The sequence below is a fragment of the Cebidichthys violaceus genome, unplaced genomic scaffold (genome assembly GCF_023349555.1).
Source record: "Cebidichthys violaceus isolate CVI_PGR_0920_01 unplaced genomic scaffold, fCebVio1.0.p SCAF_20, whole genome shotgun sequence".
Classification (NCBI taxonomy): Eukaryota; Metazoa; Chordata; class Actinopteri; order Perciformes; family Stichaeidae; genus Cebidichthys; species Cebidichthys violaceus.
In genome coordinates, this window is record NW_027176373.1 from 820,624 (window position 1) to 845,133 (window position 24,510).

At 39.6% G+C, this 24,510-nt stretch overlaps 2 protein-coding genes and 1 non-coding gene across 3 annotated transcripts in view; 1 reads left to right on the forward strand and 2 right to left on the reverse strand.

Annotated features, from left to right (window-relative positions):
- grk6 (G protein-coupled receptor kinase 6) overlaps positions 1-19,123 on the reverse strand; it is a 46,083-nt gene extending 26,960 nt beyond the window's left edge. Inside the window, exons 1-2 of the mRNA XM_068715601.1 lie at positions 18,777-19,123; positions 10,817-10,912 (exon numbers count right to left, since the gene is read on the reverse strand). Of these exons, the coding sequence (XP_068571702.1) occupies positions 10,817-10,912; positions 18,777-18,828 (148 nt within the window). The 5' untranslated portion in view covers positions 18,829-19,123. The remainder of the gene's footprint in view (positions 1-10,816; positions 10,913-18,776) is intronic.
- A 2,817-nt stretch (positions 19,124-21,940) lies between these two features.
- On the reverse strand, positions 21,941-22,052 carry trnal-caa (transfer RNA leucine (anticodon CAA)). Its single transcript has 2 exons — positions 22,015-22,052; positions 21,941-21,986 (listed from the first exon to the last, which is right to left on the reverse strand). It is a non-coding gene; the product is annotated as a tRNA-Leu (tRNA).
- Positions 22,053-22,262: 210 nt separating this feature from the next.
- cox7b (cytochrome c oxidase subunit 7B) lies at positions 22,263-23,820 on the forward strand. The gene is made up of 3 exons (XM_068715602.1): positions 22,263-22,377; positions 23,151-23,266; positions 23,609-23,820. The coding sequence occupies exons 1-3, from the start codon at positions 22,341-22,343 to the stop codon at positions 23,690-23,692; spliced, it is 237 nt and encodes a 78-aa protein (XP_068571703.1). The 5' UTR covers positions 22,263-22,340; the 3' UTR covers positions 23,693-23,820.
- Positions 23,821-24,510: the final 690 nt, after the last annotated feature.

Consider the following 24,510-nt stretch of genomic DNA (forward strand, 5'->3'; position numbering starts at 1 on the left):
ATATTGATTAATCGCAAAAATTATTAAAACTAGATTCAGTATTTCAAGTAGATGAATGAAAAATAATCCTTAGTTGCAGCATTAAAATCTTTGCCACAGTACATAGAGCAGCCTATGTGATGGATGATAATGAGTTTGGCCTAGTTTGCATGAACAACTATTATATATAGCCAACTTTACACACTAAGGGAGGCTTTAAATACATATTTTGGGCTGTTTGGGTTCATCTGCCCAGCTGAGCTTCAGGACATAAAAACAACACCAGGAACATTTTAATTTGCATCTGTGACTCATGTGGATGCAAAGCAACTCATAATGCTTCATGAACAAACAAATGTGACTCAGGGAGGAGCAGAGAGGTCAGTGTGTTCGCTGTGAGAGGCGAGGACAGAAACGAGCAAAGCCATCTGCAAGTCAAACGACTTCCATCTGTAGAACCCAATATCACCGACGGCATCTCTAAAGGCAAATGGGATTATGAAGTAACGAAATCCCTGTGTTGCTGCTTTTTGTCTCTACCTCTATGAACAACCCGGCCCACGGCGAGCACCTGAGCTAAACTACACGCTAATGGAAGGAAAAACTGGTTTTGTTTGGTTTGATCTGTGCAGCCAGTTTACTCTTCGACAAACAAATCTGTTTACAATCCCTATCTCACACCAAAACACATTGCATGTGTTCTTCAGGCCTAACAAATGTGTCGGGTTTGTTTGCATCGTGCACATTTGCATTTACAACACAACATTTTGAATACTTTTGAAACCTACATTGTTTACAGTCACATCTTCTTCCTCCATCACTTTTTCATTTTACGTTTAATGACTTGCATCGCACTGCACCTTCGGCATTACACCTTCTGCAGTTTGAATGGCATTACAGCAGCATGACTGCTCGTGCACATACAAGAACATCGTCACACCATGACAGTCCTCATCAAAAGATTGCTGCATAGAGCCGATAATGGATGCCTCTATGGTAGACAAACCATGATAAAGTGCCCCCTAGAATGCCCTTCTAGTGGAGAAAACGTGATGAAGTGTCTTCTATGATTTCCTTCTAGTGGAGAAAACGTGATGAAGTGTCTTCTATGATTTCCTTCTAGTGGAGAAAACGTGATGAAGTGTCTTCTATGATTTCCTTCTCGTGGAGAAAACATGATGAAGTGTCTTCTATGATTTCCTTCTAGTGGAGAAAACGTCATGAAGTGTCTTCTATGATTCCCTTCTGGTGGAGAAAACATGATGAAGTGTCTTCTATGATTCCCTTCTAGTGGAGAAAACGTGATGAAGTGTCTTCTATGATTCCCTTCTAGTGGAGAAAACGTCATGAAGTGTCTTCTATGATTCCCTTCTAGTGGAGAAAACGTGATGAAGTGTCTTCTATGATTCCCTTCTAGTGGAGAAAACGTCATGAAGTGTCTTCTATGATTCCCTTCTAGTGGAGAAAACGTGATGAAGTGTCTTCTATGATTCACTTCTAGTGGAGAAAACATGAAAGAGTGTCCCCTAGGGTACCTTCTGCAAGCTGGTGCCCTTATTATATTTTCAAACCCTGCCCCTTAGACAGCCTGAGTCCGCCACTGACTTCAACCTTTTTCTAATTTGTTTTCTTGTCACTTAACTGAGTAATCTCTTATCAATGGTACAGTGACAGATGATAACTGATGCTCTGTTTTATCCCACTTAGTTTTTGCTGCTCTACTTATCTCCCTTCCGTTGCGCTCTGCTACACTGCTGCGTCCTCTTTGTTCTCTGTTCTACTCTATTTATCTCTTTTCTCTCCTCTTTGCTCAAACATACTTCCTATATCCTGCTGAAAAGTGAACAGAGAAGGATCAATGCCAAGTAAATGGGAGCCGAAAGTCAAAAGAACAATGAAGAAAACGGCTGTGAAAAAAGGAGAGGAGAAGTCAAAGGCAAGCTGAACAGAGTGGGATATCTAGAACGTCAGGTTGTTCCATGGCTTAAAGACTAAATAATTAACATTTATAATTGACAGTCTATAGTTCCTGTTTAGATTAAATCCAACCCCATTATTCTCCTCTCAAAACCACCAGAAATTAGCTTCATTACAGTTCATGAGACGACCTTGCCACTGGCTACTCATGCGTAAAATAGAACATCCCCCAGTTCTGGAACATTTCTATTGTGGTCGTGGATCACTGGACTTTCTCAATAGTTGGTGTAGGTGTGATGTACATGACAAGAGCTCCAGGACTGTACAGAACATGCTGTACATCATCACACAGAGAGCGTACACAAGGAGGCCACTGTTGGGCCTCCTGCTGGCTCCAACAGGGCCTCCGGGTCCCTTCTCCCGACAGTGAATTCATGATGCCACAGGTTTTGGGTTCTCACTTTTAGCTCCGTTCAGCCGTGTGTGTAAAAGGTCGTCTTTGTTTTAGCCACGCTAGCTGTCCAACAGCTATTAGATTGATTACCATGAAATTCTGTACAGTGCACAGTGCTCACGGGTGAATCCCACTGACTTTAGCTTTAAGCCCCTGCAGTACTTAAGTACAGCCTCACAGAGCCACTAGCATGGCTGCAAACTCAGGAGAAATGTCCTGAAGATGATGAACAAGTCACGACATGTCGACATGGTTACGGAACCTTTTACAGCTGACTTCATCGAAGATATGCGTGTGCATGTTGGCAACGGTTGTAGCATGTTTGGTAATAATAATATAACAGCAGACTCAAGTTCTAGTGACAGACATAACGACTGTTTCAGTGTTTCAGATTAATGAGTGACCGTGTTAACTGGTGACCTACTTGATCCGTACGCCGTCAGCATGAGCGTGTTCTACCTGCTTCTAATAGCCAAACGGATCTTGAAAGTGACTTTGTTCAGGTTTCGACCCAAATTTTGTTTTTATAGATTCCTTGATGTCTTTTCACCTGCAAAACACCAAAACCAAACCAAGACTACTGGGTTATGCTGTTGTTAGTTGCTTCAAAAGGAAAGAAAAAGGTAGTATATACTGTATCAGAGTGAACCTCTTGACATGCACCACGATCTTTTCGATGGAGGTCCCAAGTTTGTGTTTGGAATTTTATTAAACCATGTGCTTCATTGGCTAGCAATGCAAGAATCCATGGATTGCCAGATTGCTGATCAATAATGAAACGCAAATTCAGAAAATGAAATACACTAATCTACTTTGACAAAAGAAAACTGAACTTTAAAGCCAGTGTGAACTGTAAGATGGAGTTTCTCTAATGGCCTGTAGGTGAAGGCTCAGAGCATCTTTCACTTGCAGAGAGAACAAGCGCAGTTTCCTGCATGTGTCACTCAGAAAGCAGAACATACACAAAGACAAAAGCAGCAAAACCACTAGGGTAGAGAGCAACAGTAAAAGACAAATGAAATGAGGGGAAAACATTAGAATATAGTATATACAATAGTTACAAACAAAAGTTTAGTTATAAGAACAGGTGACACCAAAACTCCTACTTGCTTCAACAAGTGTGACAAAATCTGACCCTGGCATCGCTGAAATAATGTCATCAAAAAGCCAAATCATGACCAGAACATAAGATTTCCTCACTTTTCATTCACATACTCCTCCATCAACTCTGCGTTTCTAATTCTCGTTCTACTCTGTTTCCATTTTAATTGGCAAACACCAGCTGACTGATCTGATGTGGCCCTTCACACATGACTTCATACTGATTCGGTGATCACAACTGTTTGTATGCGTGCATGTGAGCCGACACAGCAGAAACAAATGTCCCTTTATTGTGGACATGATTGAGAATATTGTGAGCAGAAGACTCACGGGGAAATGGTGGTACATCTACTCAAGTAGTGTACTTACTTGTATTTTCCAATGTTATGCTGCTTTATACTTCTGCACCACTATATAAGAGCAACATACTGTAGCACTACTACTTTTATTGGACACTGCTAGTTACTGGTTAACTTTACATTCAAACTTCTTTTTTTTTTATTATATATTATATGATGTGATGCAGTACTCTACCCAGTAGTATACAAAATAATCTGAAATTAAAACATTCAAATCCTCTTACATGTATCTGTGACTGATGAAAAGCAAAAGAGAAAGATGACATCCTGCATACTACTATACTGCACTTTTTAGAAAACCGTGTGAAGAGAAGTTATTAAAAGTTATGGAAATGTGAAGTTTTGATTACTGCATTTACTTTCTTTTTTTTTTTTAGAACAAAACTGTACGATCACCGTGATAATACATTGCTGTGCAAGATAGAAGTGTTTCATTTTGCCTGCATGGTGTGTAATAATATACCAGAGAGGAAGAGATAGAAGAAGAGAATAGGAAACCAAAAGAAGTGAGAAGAGAAGAGTCAAGTTTCTGACAAACAAGGAAGTTGACAGTTTCCTGAAAGTCTTTCTGGAGACTCCCTCCCACTCATCTCTTTCTTCTGGTTTCATAAATCTGTCACAAAGATTATCAGAACTGAATCATTCATCGCATTTAGGGGGCTCTATTGTCACAAACTGAATTGAATGTTAATAAGTAGGTTTTCTTTAATTGTATTATCACCTGAAAATATCATCATCATCGCTTATCATTGTCTTACTTCCATTTCTCACTCTCACACTTTCCTCACGTTTTACTTTCCTTTTCTTAACAATCAATCAGTGTTTCATCTCCTCCTCTAATAAGCTTTTCACAACATTTGTGTTTTTTGTGCGAACTTCCTGCCTCCGTGTGTCACACGGTCTGTGAAACACACGACAGACAGAGCTCATTCAAATCAGAGCTACTTTGCATCGCACCTGTCAGGAAAGAAGCAGCTCTGCTGTGAAGGTTTCCCGAAGGACAAAGCGTCCGCTGCCGATCAAGTGAGCATGCACCGCTTCAACCGATCTTCATTTAATATACTGGGTGTTTTAGCATCAGCAGGAGCCGCCATTGCTCCGTCTGACCAAAGAGTCCCAGGAGTTCAACAAGAATCAAAGCGTAAATGTCTCTTTTCACAGTGACGTCTACTGACAGCGGAATAAAACTTCATTTCAGAGTTATAGTGCAGTTTTTTTCTGTTTTTTTCTGTTGCATGACTGAATACATGTTGGAAACGAGACGTGCAGAGGCGGACACGGAGAATGAAGACACCTGTCTGAAGAGTAGACGTATCTGCATTTAAACAGTTTAATCAAATTAAGTTTGTTCATCTTGCTTGCTCTTGTCCTCAAAAGATTTCTCTCTTTTTTTTTTTTTGTAGACTATTTTGGAAGTTGGCTATGTAACTTTGTTTCAATGCTAATAACATTACAAGTCCTAATAAGGTTACGAGGTAAACGTATTTGTCATTTTACAACACAAGGTTGCACAGTGTTCATGTAAGTTGTAGCCCCTTCACGCGCCACACAAACAACATATCTACAGATATTTAAATGAGAAAAAGATCAAATGAAATAACATAAAACGATACGTACAACTACTTCTATACATTATATACCTAGAGAGACTTTGATGTATAGTGGGAATGAGGATAGTGCAAAAATGATTCCGGTCCTTTCTCACAGCCTGAATGATGCCGAACACATGTGGCAGCAGTCTGGAAGCTCAGACCTCATAAACCTTAACCCAGGGGTCCCAGGGTCAGGGGCCACATCCGGCCTGTGAGACGACTTCATAAAGCCCCTCACATGTATACATGTTCACGATCATTTTATGTTCTCGCAATGCTGCAAAATGTGAGTCCAAAAATTAGCTTCTTTTTTTTAATGTCAGATTTAACAGTGTGTATGATGAGCTAGCACAAACATTTTAGCTCTACTCATTATGCACACATTTCCCTTTTCTAACATTGATTTACTAGCACTAACAAGTACAGATGAGGTTATGGGAATCTTATTACCTTTGCGCGTATTTGGGCGTAACCTAAACAATTGGACAACTCAAGGATCATGTCTCATGCATCCTCTGGGGAGCATGAATGTCTGAATCCAATTCCATCTTAAACTATCCAAGTATGAATACCTCAAAATCATTATTAAGTACCGTACACATCTGCTTTTAGGCAGCAGGATACGAAATAAAAACAAAAATATGACCAGGTTTAAAATGAAAGAAGAAGCATTTCTTTCTTCTGTTGTTGCTTGATAAGCTCCTGCAGAGTAAAAGTGTGCTTACTTAATGAGACCAACCGGAAAACTACAACAAACACCTACTGTACATAGATTCATGCTTGTGGCTCCCAGTTTTGATCTTCGGCCGCCTGGCTGTCGCCACACTGCACCTCAAGGCACTATATGTTTTATCACAGGTTGCCATCAGCTGGCTGGGCCTCAATGCTTCTTCTTCTTCTTCTTCTTCTTCTTCTTCTTAAATTGATGTCTACCTAACAATGTGGCCTGTGTGTTTACTCCTCCATGTATGGATGTATCCTACTAACGGGCAGTGTGCAGCGACAGAGCCTCCATACAAAAAACGCACCGTCGATGGATGCTGATGGTAATATTTCACATCACACCGACATCACATGTCGCTATAGTTGACCTTCAAGGGAGATCAAACCCCTTGATTGCTTTTCACCAGAACACACACACACACACACACACACACACACACATTCACTCAAAGACTCAAAGATATAGAAATATTCAATCGCGATTTTTTTTCTGACCTGTTTCTGTAGTTATATTGTGTTTATTTCTCGAAATGTAACTTTATTTGTGGTCTACAGGCAAACCAGAAGTACACTAAAGCATGTATATGAGGTGTTGACAACAAGAGAGTTGTTGTGCACCGTTGTCCACACGGTTATCATCAGTACTGTTCTCAGCGCTGCGGGACAGAGAAGGGAATTTTTGCTATAGTTCTTGGTACTACAACAAGACTTGATTGATTTTCAGAGACATCCTTACACTCACTTGTATCACATGTATTGCGGTGCACCATCTCAGCCACTTTAACCAACAGCAGTATTTGCTGAGCATGAGCCCTCACTGGCTTCCCAAAAACAGTTTACATTTCTCAGGCGTTCTGTCCTCTGTCTCGCTCTGAAGCTCCTTTTTCACTTCCCTGGCCGTGGTGAGATTTATATGAGGTCGTACAATAGCATAGGAGTAGAACGGACATTGTTTTCTGTGGTCTTTTGACTCCTGCGTGTAACACCTCGTCAAGTTCCCTGAGTTATGTTTTCCTTGTTTTTACAAGTCACGTCATTTTTGGGTTTCCTGTTTTATTTTGTCATTCACCTCTCCCTCTCGTTTCAGATAACTTCACTTCCTGCCCTTGTGTGTGTGTGTGTGTGTGTGTGTGTGTGTGTGTGTGTGTGTGTGTGTGTGTGTGTGTGTGTGTGTGTGTGTGTGTGTTTCCTGCTAGTGTGCTTGCCTTTTCCCACCCTGATCAGCTTCACCTGTTCCCAATCAGCCTAACGTCTATTCCTAACCACTTGTCCTCTATGAAAAAAAGGGTCACGGGGTTATTAAGGAAAGATGTGAAGGAGAATTCATGAGGAGCTAGGAAAAGACAACCGTGGTGCTTAGAGAATCCAACTTCACTTTCACTAAGCTACGTAATTATGATGGGATGGCGGATCTCACTGACCTAGGCCTGCCATGGAGAAACTACAACGAAGGAAGGACTGCAAAAAGCAGAACTAAAACATGACCCCATGAAGTCTATTATCCAGTTGCACGCAGGCTTCATACACAGCTTCTTCTGTGAGAGGCTGCTTCACTCGTGGTGTGAAGGAGAGAAACCGGAGCTCCGGCTGCCGCACTTAACAATCAACACTGCTTCAGTAGAAAATGATAATTCAATATCAATGCAACTGTTCAACATCAATATTTAGTTTGTGCAATAATGTAGATTCAATGGTTAGGGTCACCGTTTTTGCTTAAAAAATGGCTTAAATGATTGCTTGATTATCAAAATAGTTGCAGATTAATTAACTAATTGTTGCAGCTCAATTTAATGTAGCATGACTTGCTTCTTACAAGCCATCCCCTCCTAAATGGATCATTATCTGGGGGCATTTGCTCAATATCACATAAATACTATTCATTCATCACGAAAACTAAGCTACATGTTGAACATGATTTGTCCTCCATGTTGGAGCCAAGTGCAGAAACACGCCGCCACAATAAAGTGTAAAGTTGTGCACACGGCATGAGGGTGGGACAATTCCTTTTGTGCTGCTCAAACCCCAAAAAATGTTCCCGGTATTTAATGACTTAAGACTAAATGCTTGATAACCTATGTAAAACATATTTCATTGTACAGTGAGGAGTAGGCAGAGATGGTATAAAGGTGGTCTGTGTATGTCATCCCCTGCCCCCCTCAAAGTCCTTGATTTTACAATCTTATTTTCTAAATTCAAGAAAATAAAATGATTTAAATCACAAACCACAATAAACTTTTTCCTTGTCTTTCTCGTCTGGTCCCTGCACTTTCACTCCCATCCTCCTGTGCCTGTATATCTGAGTTCTCTTGTCTGGTCTGGTATCAATAACTCTGTTAAAATGAAAGTACGCATACTGCTGGTTGAAAAAGCAAAAGCACCCGTCTGCTTCCTCTCTCTGCGCAGGCCACAGTTTCCTCTGTGGTACCACTTGAGCAACATTATGGGGGGGGGGGGGGGGGGAGAGTTTTCTGCAGCCTGCAAGCATTCAGAGTTGTCATGCGCTTGACTTTCATGAACTGGATCAGTGATCTGTTTACTGTGAACGTTTTGTAAGAATGTAAGCCTGACATGTAGTTTTATCTGATCGGCTCAGTGTACTGTCATGATTCTGAGGATTCTGATCATATCTTCAGGCAAAACATCACCAAACAACAAATTAAAGGGATAAGTGAAAAGACAAAAAAAACAGAAGTTACAACAGAGGACAGGAAGCCTCGCGATTACATCAAGACGGATGAGTGTTGTCTACTCATCCGTCTTGATCAGTTGATGACAAAAGAAGCACAATAAATCCTACAATAGGAACACCAACCAACTTTAGAATGTATTAATACATTGGTGGATATATTTTAAAAAAGGTGCAGTGTGTAAGATATGTGTAAGAAACATTTAACTAACTAACATTATCAACAGAATGTGTAGAGTTTACTCAGTCTGCCCTCGGGACAAGAAGTACAGCTCACGGGGATCCGTGTTTGTTTGGAACGTTTGTTCATTGGCTTAAATCCAAAGTGGCAGAAATGAGAGAACTACTTTTACTGAGGACTGTGCGTTTTAGATTGCATGAACCCAGCAGTAGCTGCCCACTAACTGCTTGGAGCATGTTGCCAGATCCTACACATTGCACCTTTTACATATATGAACTCAAATTGTTGGTTTGGGGATTCCTGAGTTGTGCCATTTAACCGCAAAGTCCCCGGTTTGTTTCCGGCCTTGGGACCTTTGTTGGCATGTTGGCATATTCTTAAAAATTTGACCAAAAGAGATAAAAGAGAAAAACTTAGTTAGATCCTGAGGGGGGTGCACATGTTTTTTTACTACCTGTATTTTCCCTCACAGGTTTTCTGCTTCATTATGCTTTTACATGAAAGCTCAATTTGGTCATTAATTTAAGATTTTCTTGTTTTCAACTACGGACGTTTTTTTTTTTGTTTGTTTTTGTCAGGACAGGTGGTGGTGTTGTTTTCCAAGCTGCTGTAAGGAAGGCCATCCTTATTTCCCACATGTAATCTGTTTAAAGGGATAGCTTGACATTTTGGTAAATACGTTTATTTTGTTTTCCTGAGTTAAATGAGAGGGTCGATACCACTTTAATGTCTGCACGTCTGTTTATGAAGCTAGAGCCAGTCCAGTGTGTCAGAGTGTACCATCCATCTATCCCTTTCTTATAAGTAACCTGAGGTTTGCTGCTGAGAGAATGGACATCTAGCATATGGATGAATGGATGTCTATTTTTGTAAAGTATAATTAGGCCGCCGCTGCTGCAGAGAGGAAATGAAAAATCAACATCGATCACATAAACTCGGTGCGACGTAACACATTGATAAATACTGAAATATTACGGTATGATTAGATCGTGTTTCAGTATATCTGTGTATCCAATGTGTAACCAAAAATAGCCATCTAATCTGACTTAAGTGTTAAGTACACTGTGCTGTGGGCTTGATTTGCTTTCTGAAGTGTTTTGAGCCTCAGGGCCACGGAGCCACAGCTCAAATCATGACCTTTACTGCTGATTTGCTCTTAAAATTACAGATGCATGCTGCGTATGCAGAGACACCAGTACAAACGCAGCATTGTCTGCTAAACTGGGTGAAACAATGACGACCCAACGCATAAGACGAGCTATAACAAAGGGCTTTACATAGAGCCTTTAAAGTAAATTATAGGTGTAGTAACTCATACATTTATATCCCAGCCAGGAGGCCTTGATGGGATACAAAGAAGAAGAAGAAGAAGAAGGGAAAATCTATCTTCGCCAGCTCAGATTTCATCAGTGAATTAGATACTGCGCTCTTCTTTTTTTTTTTTATGTAGCGAATAGTGATGACACACACAGTCACTATCTAGGATTGAAAAAAACATGTGTAAGACATATACAGAAGATGTGAATTTATACAAACAAAAAACAGCGGCACCAAACATTTCAATATTTTAGCGCTCTGGCCAACATGCCGTTTACTGTCACGAGATTTCAGAAGGTCTCTTCACCCTGACGATATATAGGTCTGGATAGTTCTACTTGGCCTGTTAGGACAGAGCAACAACCTAATAGCCCTGGATACAACAGGTTTGATCTGTTTCAAAGATGTCAGCCTCACTCGACACTCAAAGATCCTACAAAGACCTTCATAGTCAAACGAGACAAGAGCACTTCCTCGTGAGAATGTGGAAAGACGCCGTTATGTTACCTGTGGTTTGTCGCAGCTCTTCGCACAAACTTATGTGGGGAAACTGCAGCAGCTGCTTCCATTTCTTGCTTTTTCCTTTTCTGTTCCCGCCGCCTCCTGTAAAACAAACAGGGTTTGGTTTAAAACTCGAATCCAAGAAGGATGCACTGTGAAAAGATGTGTGATTACAATTACAGATGTCTCTTTCCTAATTTAAGTCTATGGGTTACGGCCCAAAATGGTCTTCTTCGGCCCAATGGCATCACGTGAGAAACCCGGAAATTTGTACTTTCACGGTTTGGCCACTACGAAAATTGGCTTCAACGCCAAAATTGGCTTCAATGCTGTTCCTGGGGTCTTCATCCACACTTGTCAGCTCTTTATAAAAGAAGCCATTTTGTTGCAATAACCTTAGTTCCTTTATTAAGTGCATCTTGCCACCTTGGTTGCTAACGTACTGTACGTACGATAGCATTATGGGGACAGCAACCCGTTCACACAGTCACATTGTGAGGACTTATATCCAATCTGGGTATAATCTGGTCCCCACAGTGGTAATCAGTCGCTTTGGGGTAACGACTTGATGTGAGGTTTACGGTGACGTCTTTGGAAATTCAAAGAAAGGGTCAACCAAATGTGCTCACACAAGTATGCTAGAACATGTCTGTGTGTTCGGATGGACGCAGCTACGCACGGCTTCTTTAGAAACTGCAGCGGAGTAAACACAAAGAGCGAACGTCACTCGTGCAATCAGAACAAAGCAGCAAAGAAAAAAAAAACATCAGAGGAAGTTCCTGTCCTCTCTGTGTTGTTGCTCTCCGGCTGCTTTTCAAAAGCTGGTGCTGCCTGTGACACGCTCCACAGAGATGTTCTCTCCGTTCTGGATTAAGATCTCGAGATCCTGCAAACTGATTTTCTTCTCATTAAAGCGTTATGCGCCGCGAAACAGAACAAATAATACAATAAATCAACATTTTTCACAACCTAGTAATCACTGGCGTTGAGCAAAAATGCAAAACATTCTCTGGGTTGAGTTTCTCTACTTTGAGGATTGGATGCTTTTTCTTTTTTTTTTTACTTCATTGTGAACCGAACATCTTTTGGTTTTGGCCAGTTTATCTGACAAAACAAGACATTTGAAAACACTGCCTTTAACTTGTGTGACATCTTTCATCATATTCTGGCATTTTATAGACTAAGCAATAGATCCATTAATAAGCAAGGGACAAAAAAAGATCAGATATTTTGAATTAGTTGTTTATAAAAAAAATTAAAGAATAATGAATTCTGACCAATAATAAACTCTATATTAATTGTTGTATTGCACATACCCTGAAACTACTTTAAATCTCAGTTTCAGCGATTGACACCTGGTATTTTTTAGATATCAATTAAATGCTTAGTGTATAAAATAGTGGTGAGAAAACAGTGAAAAATGCTAATCACAACCGACAAAGGTGACGTCTCTAAATGTCTTGTTTTGTCAGTCCAAAACCCAGCAAATCCTCACATTAGAAACACTGAGGACAGCAACTGTTTGGCCCTTTTTGCTTGAATAATGACTCAGTTCATCTCTAATTAACTGTTAATATAAAATGTAGATTAAATGTGTTTTTAACATGGAAAAACAAAGAATGTGACTGAGCTCCAGAAGCGGCTACAGTGAGTTTTTAATCAATGTTTTTTCAGACCTCGTCCAAGGGTCGACATCAGTTTTTAACAATTAAAGTTTGAGTTTGGCTATGCGATGACATTTTTCTGGGCTCAAACACATGGTGTGTGTATATATATATATATATATATATATATATATATATATATATATATATATATATATATATATATATATACACACACACACATATACATATATACATATGTATATATATATATACATATGTATATATATATGTATATGTGTACTGACAACAAAGGGATGTTGTGAATACAGCAGCAGGCTAAGAGAAACTCAAAACCACACTTCAGGATTTGCTATTCAAATACAGAGAGGCAGCTGCTACTAAAAATAATGAAGTGTCATAGTTCCAATGCAAACGAGATTGTTGTGTTTGTGCCCCGGGGAAACGGATGATAACATCAGCCACCGCATTGGCACCGAGCTGACTGATGGTGATGTCCGTCGTGTGCATTAGTGGGAAATGTAAATCAAGACAAACAGTCAGTGAGACGGAAAGGCACTGAAACACAGATTCTCCACAAAATGATGAACATACATAATTAGACTGGAATGGGCACGATTAGCTTTGAGTCATAGAGGAGGAAATCATCCCACGCTGGCACAGGGAGAGGCGAAGCGGGTCAACGGTCACATCTGAACTTCAGTTGTTTCAAAAGGACGGACATTTAACCAACATGATGCGGTTTCTGACAAACTAGTTGTGTTTACATCGTGTGTTACTGAAGCACATGGTGTTTGTATGTATGTGTGTGTGTATGTGTGATCTTGAGGTCTGACAAAAGGGTGAATGTATGGTCTGTAGGGTCATAAACACTATCATTGTCTGGAGCCCTTTTCTTAGTGTGACCAACAGTCCAAAACCCAAAGATATTCAGTTTATGTAATGTGTGGCTGGTACATATGTCCAAATTTCACATTGAGGAAGCCAGAACCATGAAATGTTTTGGACTTTTGATTAAAAATTGACCTATACGATTCATTTTTTGTAGTTTTGTAGGATGTAGCAGTCCACACTTTGGCCTTCAGCCTTTGCTCTGAGTGCACGTCCATGAGTTACGAAATCAAAAGCTCATTTTGTTCAATTTGTGATTCACAATGGAAGTGGTGACACCACTAATGGGAAGTGTTGACATGGCGACTTTCAAGAACACTTTGTGAACTTTAAAAAAAAAAAAGATGGAAACGTATCTAGAAAGTTGTTGAGCAGACCTTAAAGGGACAGTTCCCCCCAACATCAATAATACATATTTTCCCTCTTACCTCTAGTGCTCTTTATCAATCTGGATTGTTTTGGTGTGAGCTGTCTCGTTTTGGAGATATCGGCCATAGAGATGTCTGCGTTCTCTCAACTGTAATTGGACTATATACAGTAGAACTTAGCTTTTGGTGTAATCTATTAACATCTGGCGACTTTTAAGGCCGGTTTTAACCACTTAGCATTGAAGATAGATGGAAATATGGTCCCGCTGGATAAGTGGTCTAAAGTCTGCACCATGTAAATGTCCCGTCCGCTGTTTGAACCCAGTCCAGGAGATCCATCACATGTCTCCCTTCTCTGTCCTCAGTGAGGAGAAAATTAAATGTTCTATGAATAGTGGTCGTCTTTCCTGAAGCATAAGAAGACACATCAGCTGATTGTCGAACGTTAAAGAGTGAAACAAATGCAGCAACTTATGATGTGCACTGCGGATGGATCCATTGACGTTCTTAACAATTAGTTGATTAACTGTTCAGTCATGAACAATTACTTATGAAAATGTCCAAGAGAAGATAATGACTATGGTGATGTCTTCCAATGAAACCAACAGAGAAGTCCAAGAATACAATTCAGCTTTTCAGGATGAAAAGTATAGTTACAGAAGTTGTCTAGCAGTAAAGTAAGGTATAAACATCAGTTGTTTTTGGTACTTTAAGAACTGTGTCAATCACTGAGGAAGTAAGCTCCATTTATAATCTTGTTTACTTGATCAGATTCCTGATTGAAATTATCGTTTTGTCAGTTTGGTTTGTATTTAGGCCAGTTTGTTGTACAGCTGCGTGTCTTCCTCAAACAAATGAAAGGATTCATTCATAGCAGAGTCTCATTCAATGTGATACACTCCCTGAGTCGGATGTTATATCAGCAGGAGTATCAAAAACAAACCTCAAACGATTCCCAGCCCTATAAATAAGGTGCAGGATTTCTTGCTTTATTCTTTTTTTTTTGTCTTTAATCAGCAAGTTTACACCGCTGCTTGTCCTGAGCTCTTTTAAATTTTCCCCCCAAAAAATAAACGAACTTAGAGGACAGTATAGGAGAAAGTCATACACCCGATTTAGAATCACTGTAATCTGCATCAATCACAACAAAGTCAGCAGTTATACATTTGCTCCGACAAACAGAATTAGTCAAGAAGAAAAGATCGACGTTCATTTGACAGCTGCTTCGTTGTGTCCCACATGAAACAAAACGGGGGAAAGAAATACGTCAGGAGAGAATTACAAACTAATAGATTTACCGGTTGGCATTTATAAGTCTACACTGAGCAGTTTTGTCCTTTTTTGTTTTTCTGCCTGTCATGACGTCTGCCACATTCCCTTAAATGTACCTGACTTACTGTGCGAACTTACAGCTGGGGTTTTTCTACAAAACATTCAAGGGTGTCGGTTTGGTTTCATATGAAGTCTCCTGATTTCAGAGGTTCCCAAATGAAGAAAGAAAATAAGTAGAAATGTGTTGTAAATGGTGGAATACATAATACACTAATAGCACTTCAAATGACGTGTAGTTTAGTGACTTTAAACTCTGATAAATAATATATTACCATGTTTAGTAAATGCTGTCCTTTGCTGCTATTTCTTTGATTGATTATCCATCTGAGCATCTCTTTAAAGCAGACAGAAGCTTATGCCAAACTGATTCAGCAGAGAAAACAGGTTAAACGGATAAAGACAGAAGCTAAAGCCTCCAGCTAGCAGAGCATAGAAGCGCTAACGCTAGTTAACGATATGCTAACGTACTTCGCTAATATTAGCTCCATAGGTTGCACCGTGTAAACGTAACGTTTTAGAAACGTACATATCTCCTTCCAACCTCTCAGTGTAACGAGCATCACTGTTACACAATTTCTAACCACGACTATCTTGAAATCTACAAAACCTGAGCCTGAAAACGAAAAGAAAATCGGAAATTATTGCACGAGAGTAAGCAAAGACGGATAGTTGTCGGAAAGATGCTACGCTATGATTGGCCAGTCTGCATTAGAGGGACCGAGGCTTAGCGAAGAGTCAATTGAGAACTGCGACTTGGGTGAACATTTCAACATGTTGATCGGCTACTCCCTTCTCAAGAGGACACTGCTTTTATAAAGTTTAGTGAGGAAATCAAACTGAAACCAGTAAAGTGGAGTCGACCGAAACAAGAAACTCTGTCGGGTTACGAACATTTCTCGGCATGCAGGAAGTCAAGTCTGAAATAAAGACTCCTGAACAGAATGGAGAAATGGACACCTGTCGTTGTGCTTTCCTTCACATTAGTGAGCAACACTGGCGTCACGCTGCCAGCTTTCTGCTCATTTAAGTTCTGTTTCCTCTCTTCCTGACATTTGCAGCCATGAATGGGAAGTTGCCTAATGTTGCACGCTTTAAAAAGGAAAACTCCACCCTAAAACTTTAACAACATCCAAAAAAAGGCCTTTGTTCCAATTGTATAGGCCTATTTTTCTTCCTTCCATGAATAACTGTGAGAGGTATATGTAGCTATGTTTTTGGGAGTCAGGCCCTTAGACCCAAAAAGTAAGAGCTTCTTTTTTTTTTTAACAATTTGCACCTTAAAATGATCAATTTCAGAGAGAGACATCCGTCAAAGACGAGACAGAGAGGTCTTTGTCTTGTGATGAAGTATAATCAGAAGATGGCACATTTCCAAGGATCACTGAAATTAGCTTTGTTTGGAAAATGTCCAGCGGTAATGTGAAGTACAAGCAAATTGTAGTTGAAGGACTGCTCCAGCGGTTTGGTATTAGGTTGTCGGACTCGCAGGAGACAAATTCAAAAAAGAACGGTCCAAACAGGATTGAGATATTATGTTGAATAATAGCATTCACACACCGGCATTTGTGTTTTTGTGTGAAACTTTTACCCCCTTCTAAATGAGTCTCAACATCTCGATGGGCTTATCCTGGATAAATAAAGGTTACATTTAGATTTTACACTTTACTAGTTACTTTGCAGATTTAGAATTGTATTACAAAATGTAAATCAACTAATAAAGATGATACATTATCACAGGTTACGCTGCTCAGCAGTACATTACTTAATTAAAAGTAGCCTCTCTTTTACCAACAATAAAGTGATGAACACATTAATGTATCACTCACTAATTATAACCCAGCAATATATTATATCCTATAAATGGGCCACACTGCACAATGAAAGCTTTGACTTTTGTTACTTTAAGTAAAGTTGGATGATAATACTTTTGTACTTTTGTATTTTGAATGCAGGACTTTTACGTAGTTTTACGCTGTAGTATTGCTACGTTTACTTAAGTAAAAGATGTCAATACTTCTTCCACTGGATCCTACAATTTCAATAATGCAATATAACAATGTCTTCCATTACACCTCTTAAACTGCTTTCAAACCAAACACCAGCACACTTTCATATTGAAGAATCTTAAACCCAGGCCAAACTTGATGACATTCAGTAATCTGTGTTATTTGTGTAACTTTTGAAAGCTGTAAAGTTTGTGAAGTGCCCCTTTAATAGGCTTAAAGATACAGTACACTGTATAAGTCTAAAAGTACAGTATAGTATTTTAATTGAATGGAATCTCCTCAACCTCTGAAGACTTCTGGTGGATGTGTTCACACACCTGGCTGCATGATTCTGCTGGCATGTTGTTTAACTTCCTTGAAAATTATATATCTTTGCATAATACCAGGTGTGTCTTTTTATACCTTTATCAAACAAGGCCTAGTCAGTCTGCACATTTGCCTTTAAGGCAAAACAAATATGATCATATAACACTTTTTGTTCCCCGATGATGAACAGAACATCTCGTCTCCTGAGAAGTAAGAGGTGGTGCCTTGCTCGTGGGCACTTCAGCTGGGCAGATGGGTGCCAATACAGAGGCTTGACTCCTGGTCCTCTACAGGCACAACAGATGAACTGAAATTGAGCAGATAAGCTCGCAGTGACGGATTCACGACACTCAATCTTCTCATGTCCCTCGGCAGACGGCATCAGGATTACGTTGGCAACGAGTCACCTCAACGGGCTCTGATGATGTCTGATTGAAGCGTATACTGTCTCAAGATGGTTATCATGAACAAACTGTATCAGGGTTTGAAAGATGTAACATGTGTTATTGTACATGTGCATTTGAGACATTTAACTGACCCAGAAACGTGCAGTGACTTGCAGCCTGCAGGTTTCCCCAAAACAGAAATTCCATAATCCAGACTGCACATCAAATAAACGTCATTTTAACCAGAGAGCTGAAACACTAAAAAAAACATAAAATGCAATGATGTGCCCAAAGTGCAAACCCCTGCGCAGCACATCTGCTTTCGCCTCAACATCCTGTTTCGCAAACGACAGGACGATGCTGCAACATCAGCAAGGGAAACCCGATGTGTCGCTGCAGTCTTGTTTTCACAGTTTCGACCCCTCCCGGACCTCACTGAGAGCCACGCCAAACTCTGTTCAACAACCAGGCGATTTAACGCGCCCCCTTTGATTAACTGTCCGTGCGCTGCACACACAACAACACGTTTTACAAGCCCTCAGGAGCCACTCTGAGACGAGACACTGTTTATTACCGTATGCCGAATTAAAATCAATGCTAAACTACGTGTTGCTGTCTACTTGAACCGAGCGTAGAAGGTGGTTTTAGCGTATTACAACAGTGTTATTGGCAGTGTATGACGCGCGACGTCACCCATAAAGGAAGATATGGTATCGCAATAAAGTAATTTAACTAAATAATTTCCATCCCGAAATGGATACTGTTTGCTAAAGAGTTAGACACAGTCTCCATACAGGCCAAAGCTCGTATTCTACGTACACGGAAACGCCAGAAAACTTTAAATTGCTACATTTAATATGGAGTTCGGTGCGTCGTTGTATCCACCCGAGAGAACTGCGCGTGTTTTTGGTAATATCCTGTTCGTGTTGAACCGCATCATCAAAATACAGGTTCACCAGGCTTAGAGGAAGTGCAGTAACAGTTTTATAGAAACCCATGTCTGCACCGCTTCTGTGTCGGGCAAGGTGTCAAACTCCTATCTCCATCCTCACCTTCCCGTGCTTTCAGTAGCACCGTGTTGGCCACGATATTCTCCAGCTCCATGTTGATGCTCGCCTTGGGTCCGGACCTTTAGAATCCGCCCACGTTGATGCTGTCTTCTGGGGGTTACAGCAGCAGCAGCAGCGGCAGCAGACGGAGCTCCTGGTCCCCCATCTCCACACCCTCCCGCTCCGGCTTTAATCTCACTTTATCCTCCCTTTTAAACACCGTCCACCACCTCCCCCCCTAGGAGGTACAAATCAAACCCTCCGGTAGTGCTTTGGCACAGCTCTGTACGGTAACAAACCGACCCTCCTCACCTCTTTCCTCCTCCTCCTCCTCCCTCCTCACCTCTTTCCTCCTCCTCCCTCCTCACCTCTTTCTCCTCCTCCCTCCGTGTCCACGCCCCGAAGCTGCTGTCAGAGAGGAGGAAGAAAAACAGACTTCTCACTCTGTTATAAAATTGCTGTTTAATAATAAAAAATAAAATAAAATGTATAACGGACAGACCTCTCACTCTGATTCATTGTGTTTTGCTAAAGGATTTCTTTCATCAGAATCAGCTTTATTGGCCATGTATGCATACAAGGAATTTGACTCTCAACATACAAACATAGAATATACAAATAAACAAGACAAATATAAAAAAACAAGGACAACAAAGTAGAACAAAGGTAAGCATAAACATTGAACTACTATGTACAATATAAATATATATCCAAAACTATATATATATATATATATATATATATATATATATATATATATATATATATATATATATATATATATATATATATATATATATATATATATATATATATATATATATATAACATAAAGAACAACAACAATGACAATAGAATTGAGGTATTGGTGCAAATGGAGGTATTAGTGCAGTGTGTCTGATTACGTGTTCATCAGAGTGACTGAAGAAGAAGTGGAAAGAAGAAAAAGAAAAGAAAGAAGAAAAAGCTAAAGCATAAGTTGATCATGTTAAAAAGCTGAAGCATGAGTTGAATCAGTATATTTTGGGGGGACAGTGCTGGCTAGTGGCCTGATTATGATCGGTTCAGTACTTCGACCAAGAGTAAATGATTGTTAGCATTAAAGAAACTACAGCTCCCATGACATTTTTGTCTCGTGGGATGGCATGGCTAGCTGTAGCTGCTGAATGCTAAGAGAGTCCATCAACGCTAAATTAGGCCAATTATGTCTGGGGGCAATGGCACCTTCCATACTTCCTACCCTCTACTTCCTTGCTCCCTTGCTCGAATCACACCCATCTTTGCACTCAACCTCCATGTTTTATCTTTATACGCCTGTAAAGTTTTGTTCTTTTTTTTGTATTTGATTTATCTTAACTCAAGGTCAACTTTTTTGCTTTTTAAAGCTTTTACCATTGGATACAGCTTTACCAAAAAAAAAACGGTGAACCTTTTCCCTATTTCAGGTCATTTTAATATCCCTGCCATTTTGCCATTTTTTTACATTTTAAAGACAATAATGCAGAATCAGTTATTCCTTTAAAAAAAAAGAGAAAAAAACAACATATGAATTTGAAGAAAAAAAATCATAGTATGCTACTATTAATATGGTTTGATTTTTTAATTTGATTTTCAGAGACATTTTCACACAATTACCACAATATGATGCATTTTAACATCTATACTCTCAATCATACTCATTTAAATGAATGTTATTTGATCTTATTGTTTGAAGAAGGTTCCACAGTTATGGTAATTAGTAAATGGACTTATATTGATGCAGCTATAATTTCCCAACCACTCAAAGTGCTTTACACGACATACCAACATTTACCACATTTACACACACACACTCAACCACTGATGGCCAAACAAACTCATCAGGGTCCAATCTAACGCTCACTGTCTCACACAATTCAGGATCAGTTTGGGGTTCAGTATTTTGCCCAAGGACACTACGGCATGCAGACTGGAAGATCTGGGGATCGAACCGCGACAGCCGCCCCTAGTACATTTACAGTTTGCATTAAACATCATACCGGGTTAAATCCATACTGTGACTTCCATGTTTGTTTGATTTACTACTTCTACATACCAGTTTGAGCAAGTGCTAATTACCAAGCCAATAAAACCACTTTATTTGTACTCCACCATGAGATAGGTCACAATATTTGAATCAAAACACGATGATTGAAATTTCTCATAAAAAAAATGTCTTCCCTGGATGTATCAATTAAAAGTGATGCACTGTTATAAATCCAGAAATCAATACATCACTGGCTCCAGAGCTGCTGCTCTTTGTGGCTCATATCAGTCTGCAGAAAGTGGATTTCCCTGCACTGATCAATGAAAGCTCAGCGGTGCATTCAAGGTGCATTAAGAAAGACTCGCTGTTTTTGCTGTGCGGAATGACGACAGCAGCTCATATCAGGTAGTTATTATAAATAGGATTAAAGTTTGTAACTCGGTGATAGCCTCTCCTGGATCTGGCTTTTCAAAAGCCACTTTCTGGAGCAAACTTCCACGTGGGTCTTCGGCTGCTCGTCGATGAAGAGGAGGACAGTGTGACCTGAACAGTTCAGAGGCTATAAGGTCTCCTCAAGAAGACAAGAACAACATCACATTATTATCTAGAGGGAATGAGACCAGTAAACAGCAACATGACATCCTGACCTGAACAGTCTGAACAAAGGGTCTATAATGTTATGAGTAAAGTTACTAAATTTACTTGATTTACATGCATAAATGGACTATGATAAGCGTGGATCTTGATTGTGTATGAAGATGGATTAGATCTGTCTGAGCTACATCAGGAACATTTTCATGGGACCTCTGCCTCCTCCTAGTGGAGAGCTGATGAAAACACAGGGACTGTCTCAGCTGCAGCATTAATATCCCAGAGAATTAACACCAACTGCAGCTTCCAGCTACTCTACTGTATGTTGTATGCTGCTGCTGTAGATGCAGGGACGTCTGTCACTCAAAAAGGGGGAAACGAGGTCTCCTTACTTGTATTTAAGGGGAGAAACAGCGCCTTCAAAATCGCGCTTGTGGCCAAAAATATGACAGCCGTAGTGATAACAACTACCATAAAAAATCAATAACAAAAGTTAAGAGAGTTAAGCGTAAGCAGATATTGCCATTTGTTTTGCATTCTCGTATAGCTGTTTTATATTAAAAAAATATAGTGTCAGAAGTGGGATTCGAACCCACGCCTCCATTCGGAGACCAGAAGTCCCGTTTCAGCGGAAGGATTTCAGTCCTTGAGTCTGGCGCCTTAGACCACTCGGCCATCCTGACACGGTAAAATGTGGCTGTCAATTAGGTATATATTTACTATCTAAATCCATTCACCAATGTTGTATCTTGGACAAACAAAAGCTAGAAATTACTTAATGTATAATTTCGTTTGTTTTGTGTCACTAATATCTAAAGAAAATGTGTATTTTACTTACGTTTCAACACTAAAATTTAGCTAGGTCGGCGGATGCTCACACTGACTGTCGTCATTTCCGGTTGTGTCTACGTGCGGCGGCCATATCACACTTCCGTTCTTCAAGGGTATCTGAAAGCACCAGGATAGACAACATGTACCGGTTTGCCAAAGCTGCCGTCAACATCACCGGTAAGGAAACTAGTTTATTATGAATGTATGTCGTCTGTGTTTATTTATGACAGTCGGCAGTTTAACATCAGGTCACTAACAGTTCTCCCGGCCTTGTCTTTGGTGGTCGACCGAGGTCAGCGTGCTAACGTTGCTAGCCAAGCTAACGTTCGCAACTCTCGCTAAAGTCCTAATATGTCTTCGTTAAAAACATATTTTTTTCTCTAAATGACTGCCCTGAATTATCACCCGAGATTAAAACACTATGCATATTCATTTTTGAGTTAAACTACTAACGTTACACGAAGTAGCCTTTATTATAAAGCCCGTAAGTTAGCATAACAAGCTAACCTAACCTGTCTAGTTGAGCTCCATGAATTAGTCTGATTTAGGAAGGGCAAATGAGGACAACCTTATCTTCTGGCTAACTATTTCACAAATCATCTTGCAAAGATTTGTTTTAGTGGAACATACTCTTGTTACTTTTCCATTTGTGTTTAAACAAAATACATTTATAACAAATAAACACTTGTACAGTAAGTAAAACATGATAATGATACATCAATTTACAATGGTGATAATGACAACATCTTATCGATTTAAAAAAAAAAAAGCATCACAACACCCTGAATTGTGCCTGTGTTTATATATATATATATATATATATATATATATATATATATATATATATATATATTCATTCATTCATTCATTCATTGAAGCCTTAGTTAATTACTCTCTGCAAAATGTAAAAGTTAGCAGTATAAACGCCACTGTGTTTTGTTGCCTTCCAGGTCAGGCCGCAAGGCAGGTGAGGCACGGATCCACCGCTCAACCGGACTTTCACGCCAAGTACGGCAACGGCGTGATGGTCGGTGGAACGGTCTTCTGCACGGCCGTGTGGGCATACGTAAGTTGTGCTGTCCTGTCGGGCCACGTCACATTTATTCATACGCATGAGCTGAAAAAGGCAGCTTTCTCACAAGTGGTTGCTGGAGCATCACAAGTGCAGGTTAAACATGTTCAAGTCAGGGGAAATTAATGCTACACACTTCTCACAATACTGAATATATATATATATATATATGGTTCAGCTGTAGACTTTGAGACAGATACTGTTTCTTAGTCTGTATCTTACCTTTGGTGTGAACTTGGATTTAGCGTTGAATTTCTTTGCAATAACATGGTCTTAAAGAGTCCCAACAAAAGTGTGCCATTGCCCTTGAGTAACTAGTTTTCTGTCTTTGTGCAGGTGCTGACTCAGACTGGCATCACCTGGAATATGTCACCCGTTGGGAAGGTCATGCCCAAACCATGGAGAGAGCCCGAGGAGTGAAGCTCCGCCCTGACAGACCTGCATCCCACCATATAAACCTTCTGGTTGTACAGATGAATAACAATGAATGCCTGTGTTTATTCCAACAAGTTACTTTGTCCAAATAAATTAAGAGTGATTCTACTCAACATGGTTTCTTTTCTTTTTTTAGCTTTGTGAATTATCTGCACACAGTAGCTACTTTATCCATCACAGCTGTGACCCCGAGCTCTTTGAGGTTTCTGGTTCAGTTGAAATGTTGTTATAAATATATAAATAAATATATATAAATAAAAGCCCTGCATTCAGAATGTTACCTAAGTTTTCAGAAGTATTAGCAAGATGTACCCAAGTTATAAAAAGTAAAAGTTTTTTTACTAACAGTATTTTTGTTTGTCAACATGAAGCCAATTTTAGATACTCTGTATACTACTGGGTAGATTATTAGTGTAGTATTGCCTCATATGTAAGCATTCTTTGTGTGAAAATGAAGTCAAATTAGGTGAAGTAAAAATTACATTTCCCTCTGGAATGTGGTGGAGAATATAGAAATAAAGAAAACAAAGTACATATACATCAGAATTGTATTTTAATACAGTACCTGGGTAAATGTACATGTAGAATGTAACTAAGTACATTTACTTAAGTATTGTACTTGAATATAATTTGGAGTTACTTTCCACTGGAGTATTTGTTTTCTGCTACTTTATACTTCTACTCCACCACATTTTGGAGGTAAATATTGTACCTTTTTACTGCGCAGCATTGATGATTTAGGTTACTCAGATTAATACAAATCAAAAAATCAAGGGTAATATAGACACAGGTACCCACTAATA

Bases quoted from the DNA above. Each gene is read 5' to 3' on its own strand.
- cox7b (XM_068715602.1), top strand. From the start codon at position 22,341: ATGTACCGGTTTGCCAAAGCTGCCGTCAACATCACCG. The intron at 22,378-23,150 runs GTAAGGAAACTA...GTTGCCTTCCAG, and splicing joins AGCTGCCGTCAACATCACCG to GTCAGGCCGCAAGGCAGGTG. The intron at 23,267-23,608 runs GTAAGTTGTGCT...GTCTTTGTGCAG, and splicing joins GCACGGCCGTGTGGGCATAC to GTGCTGACTCAGACTGGCAT.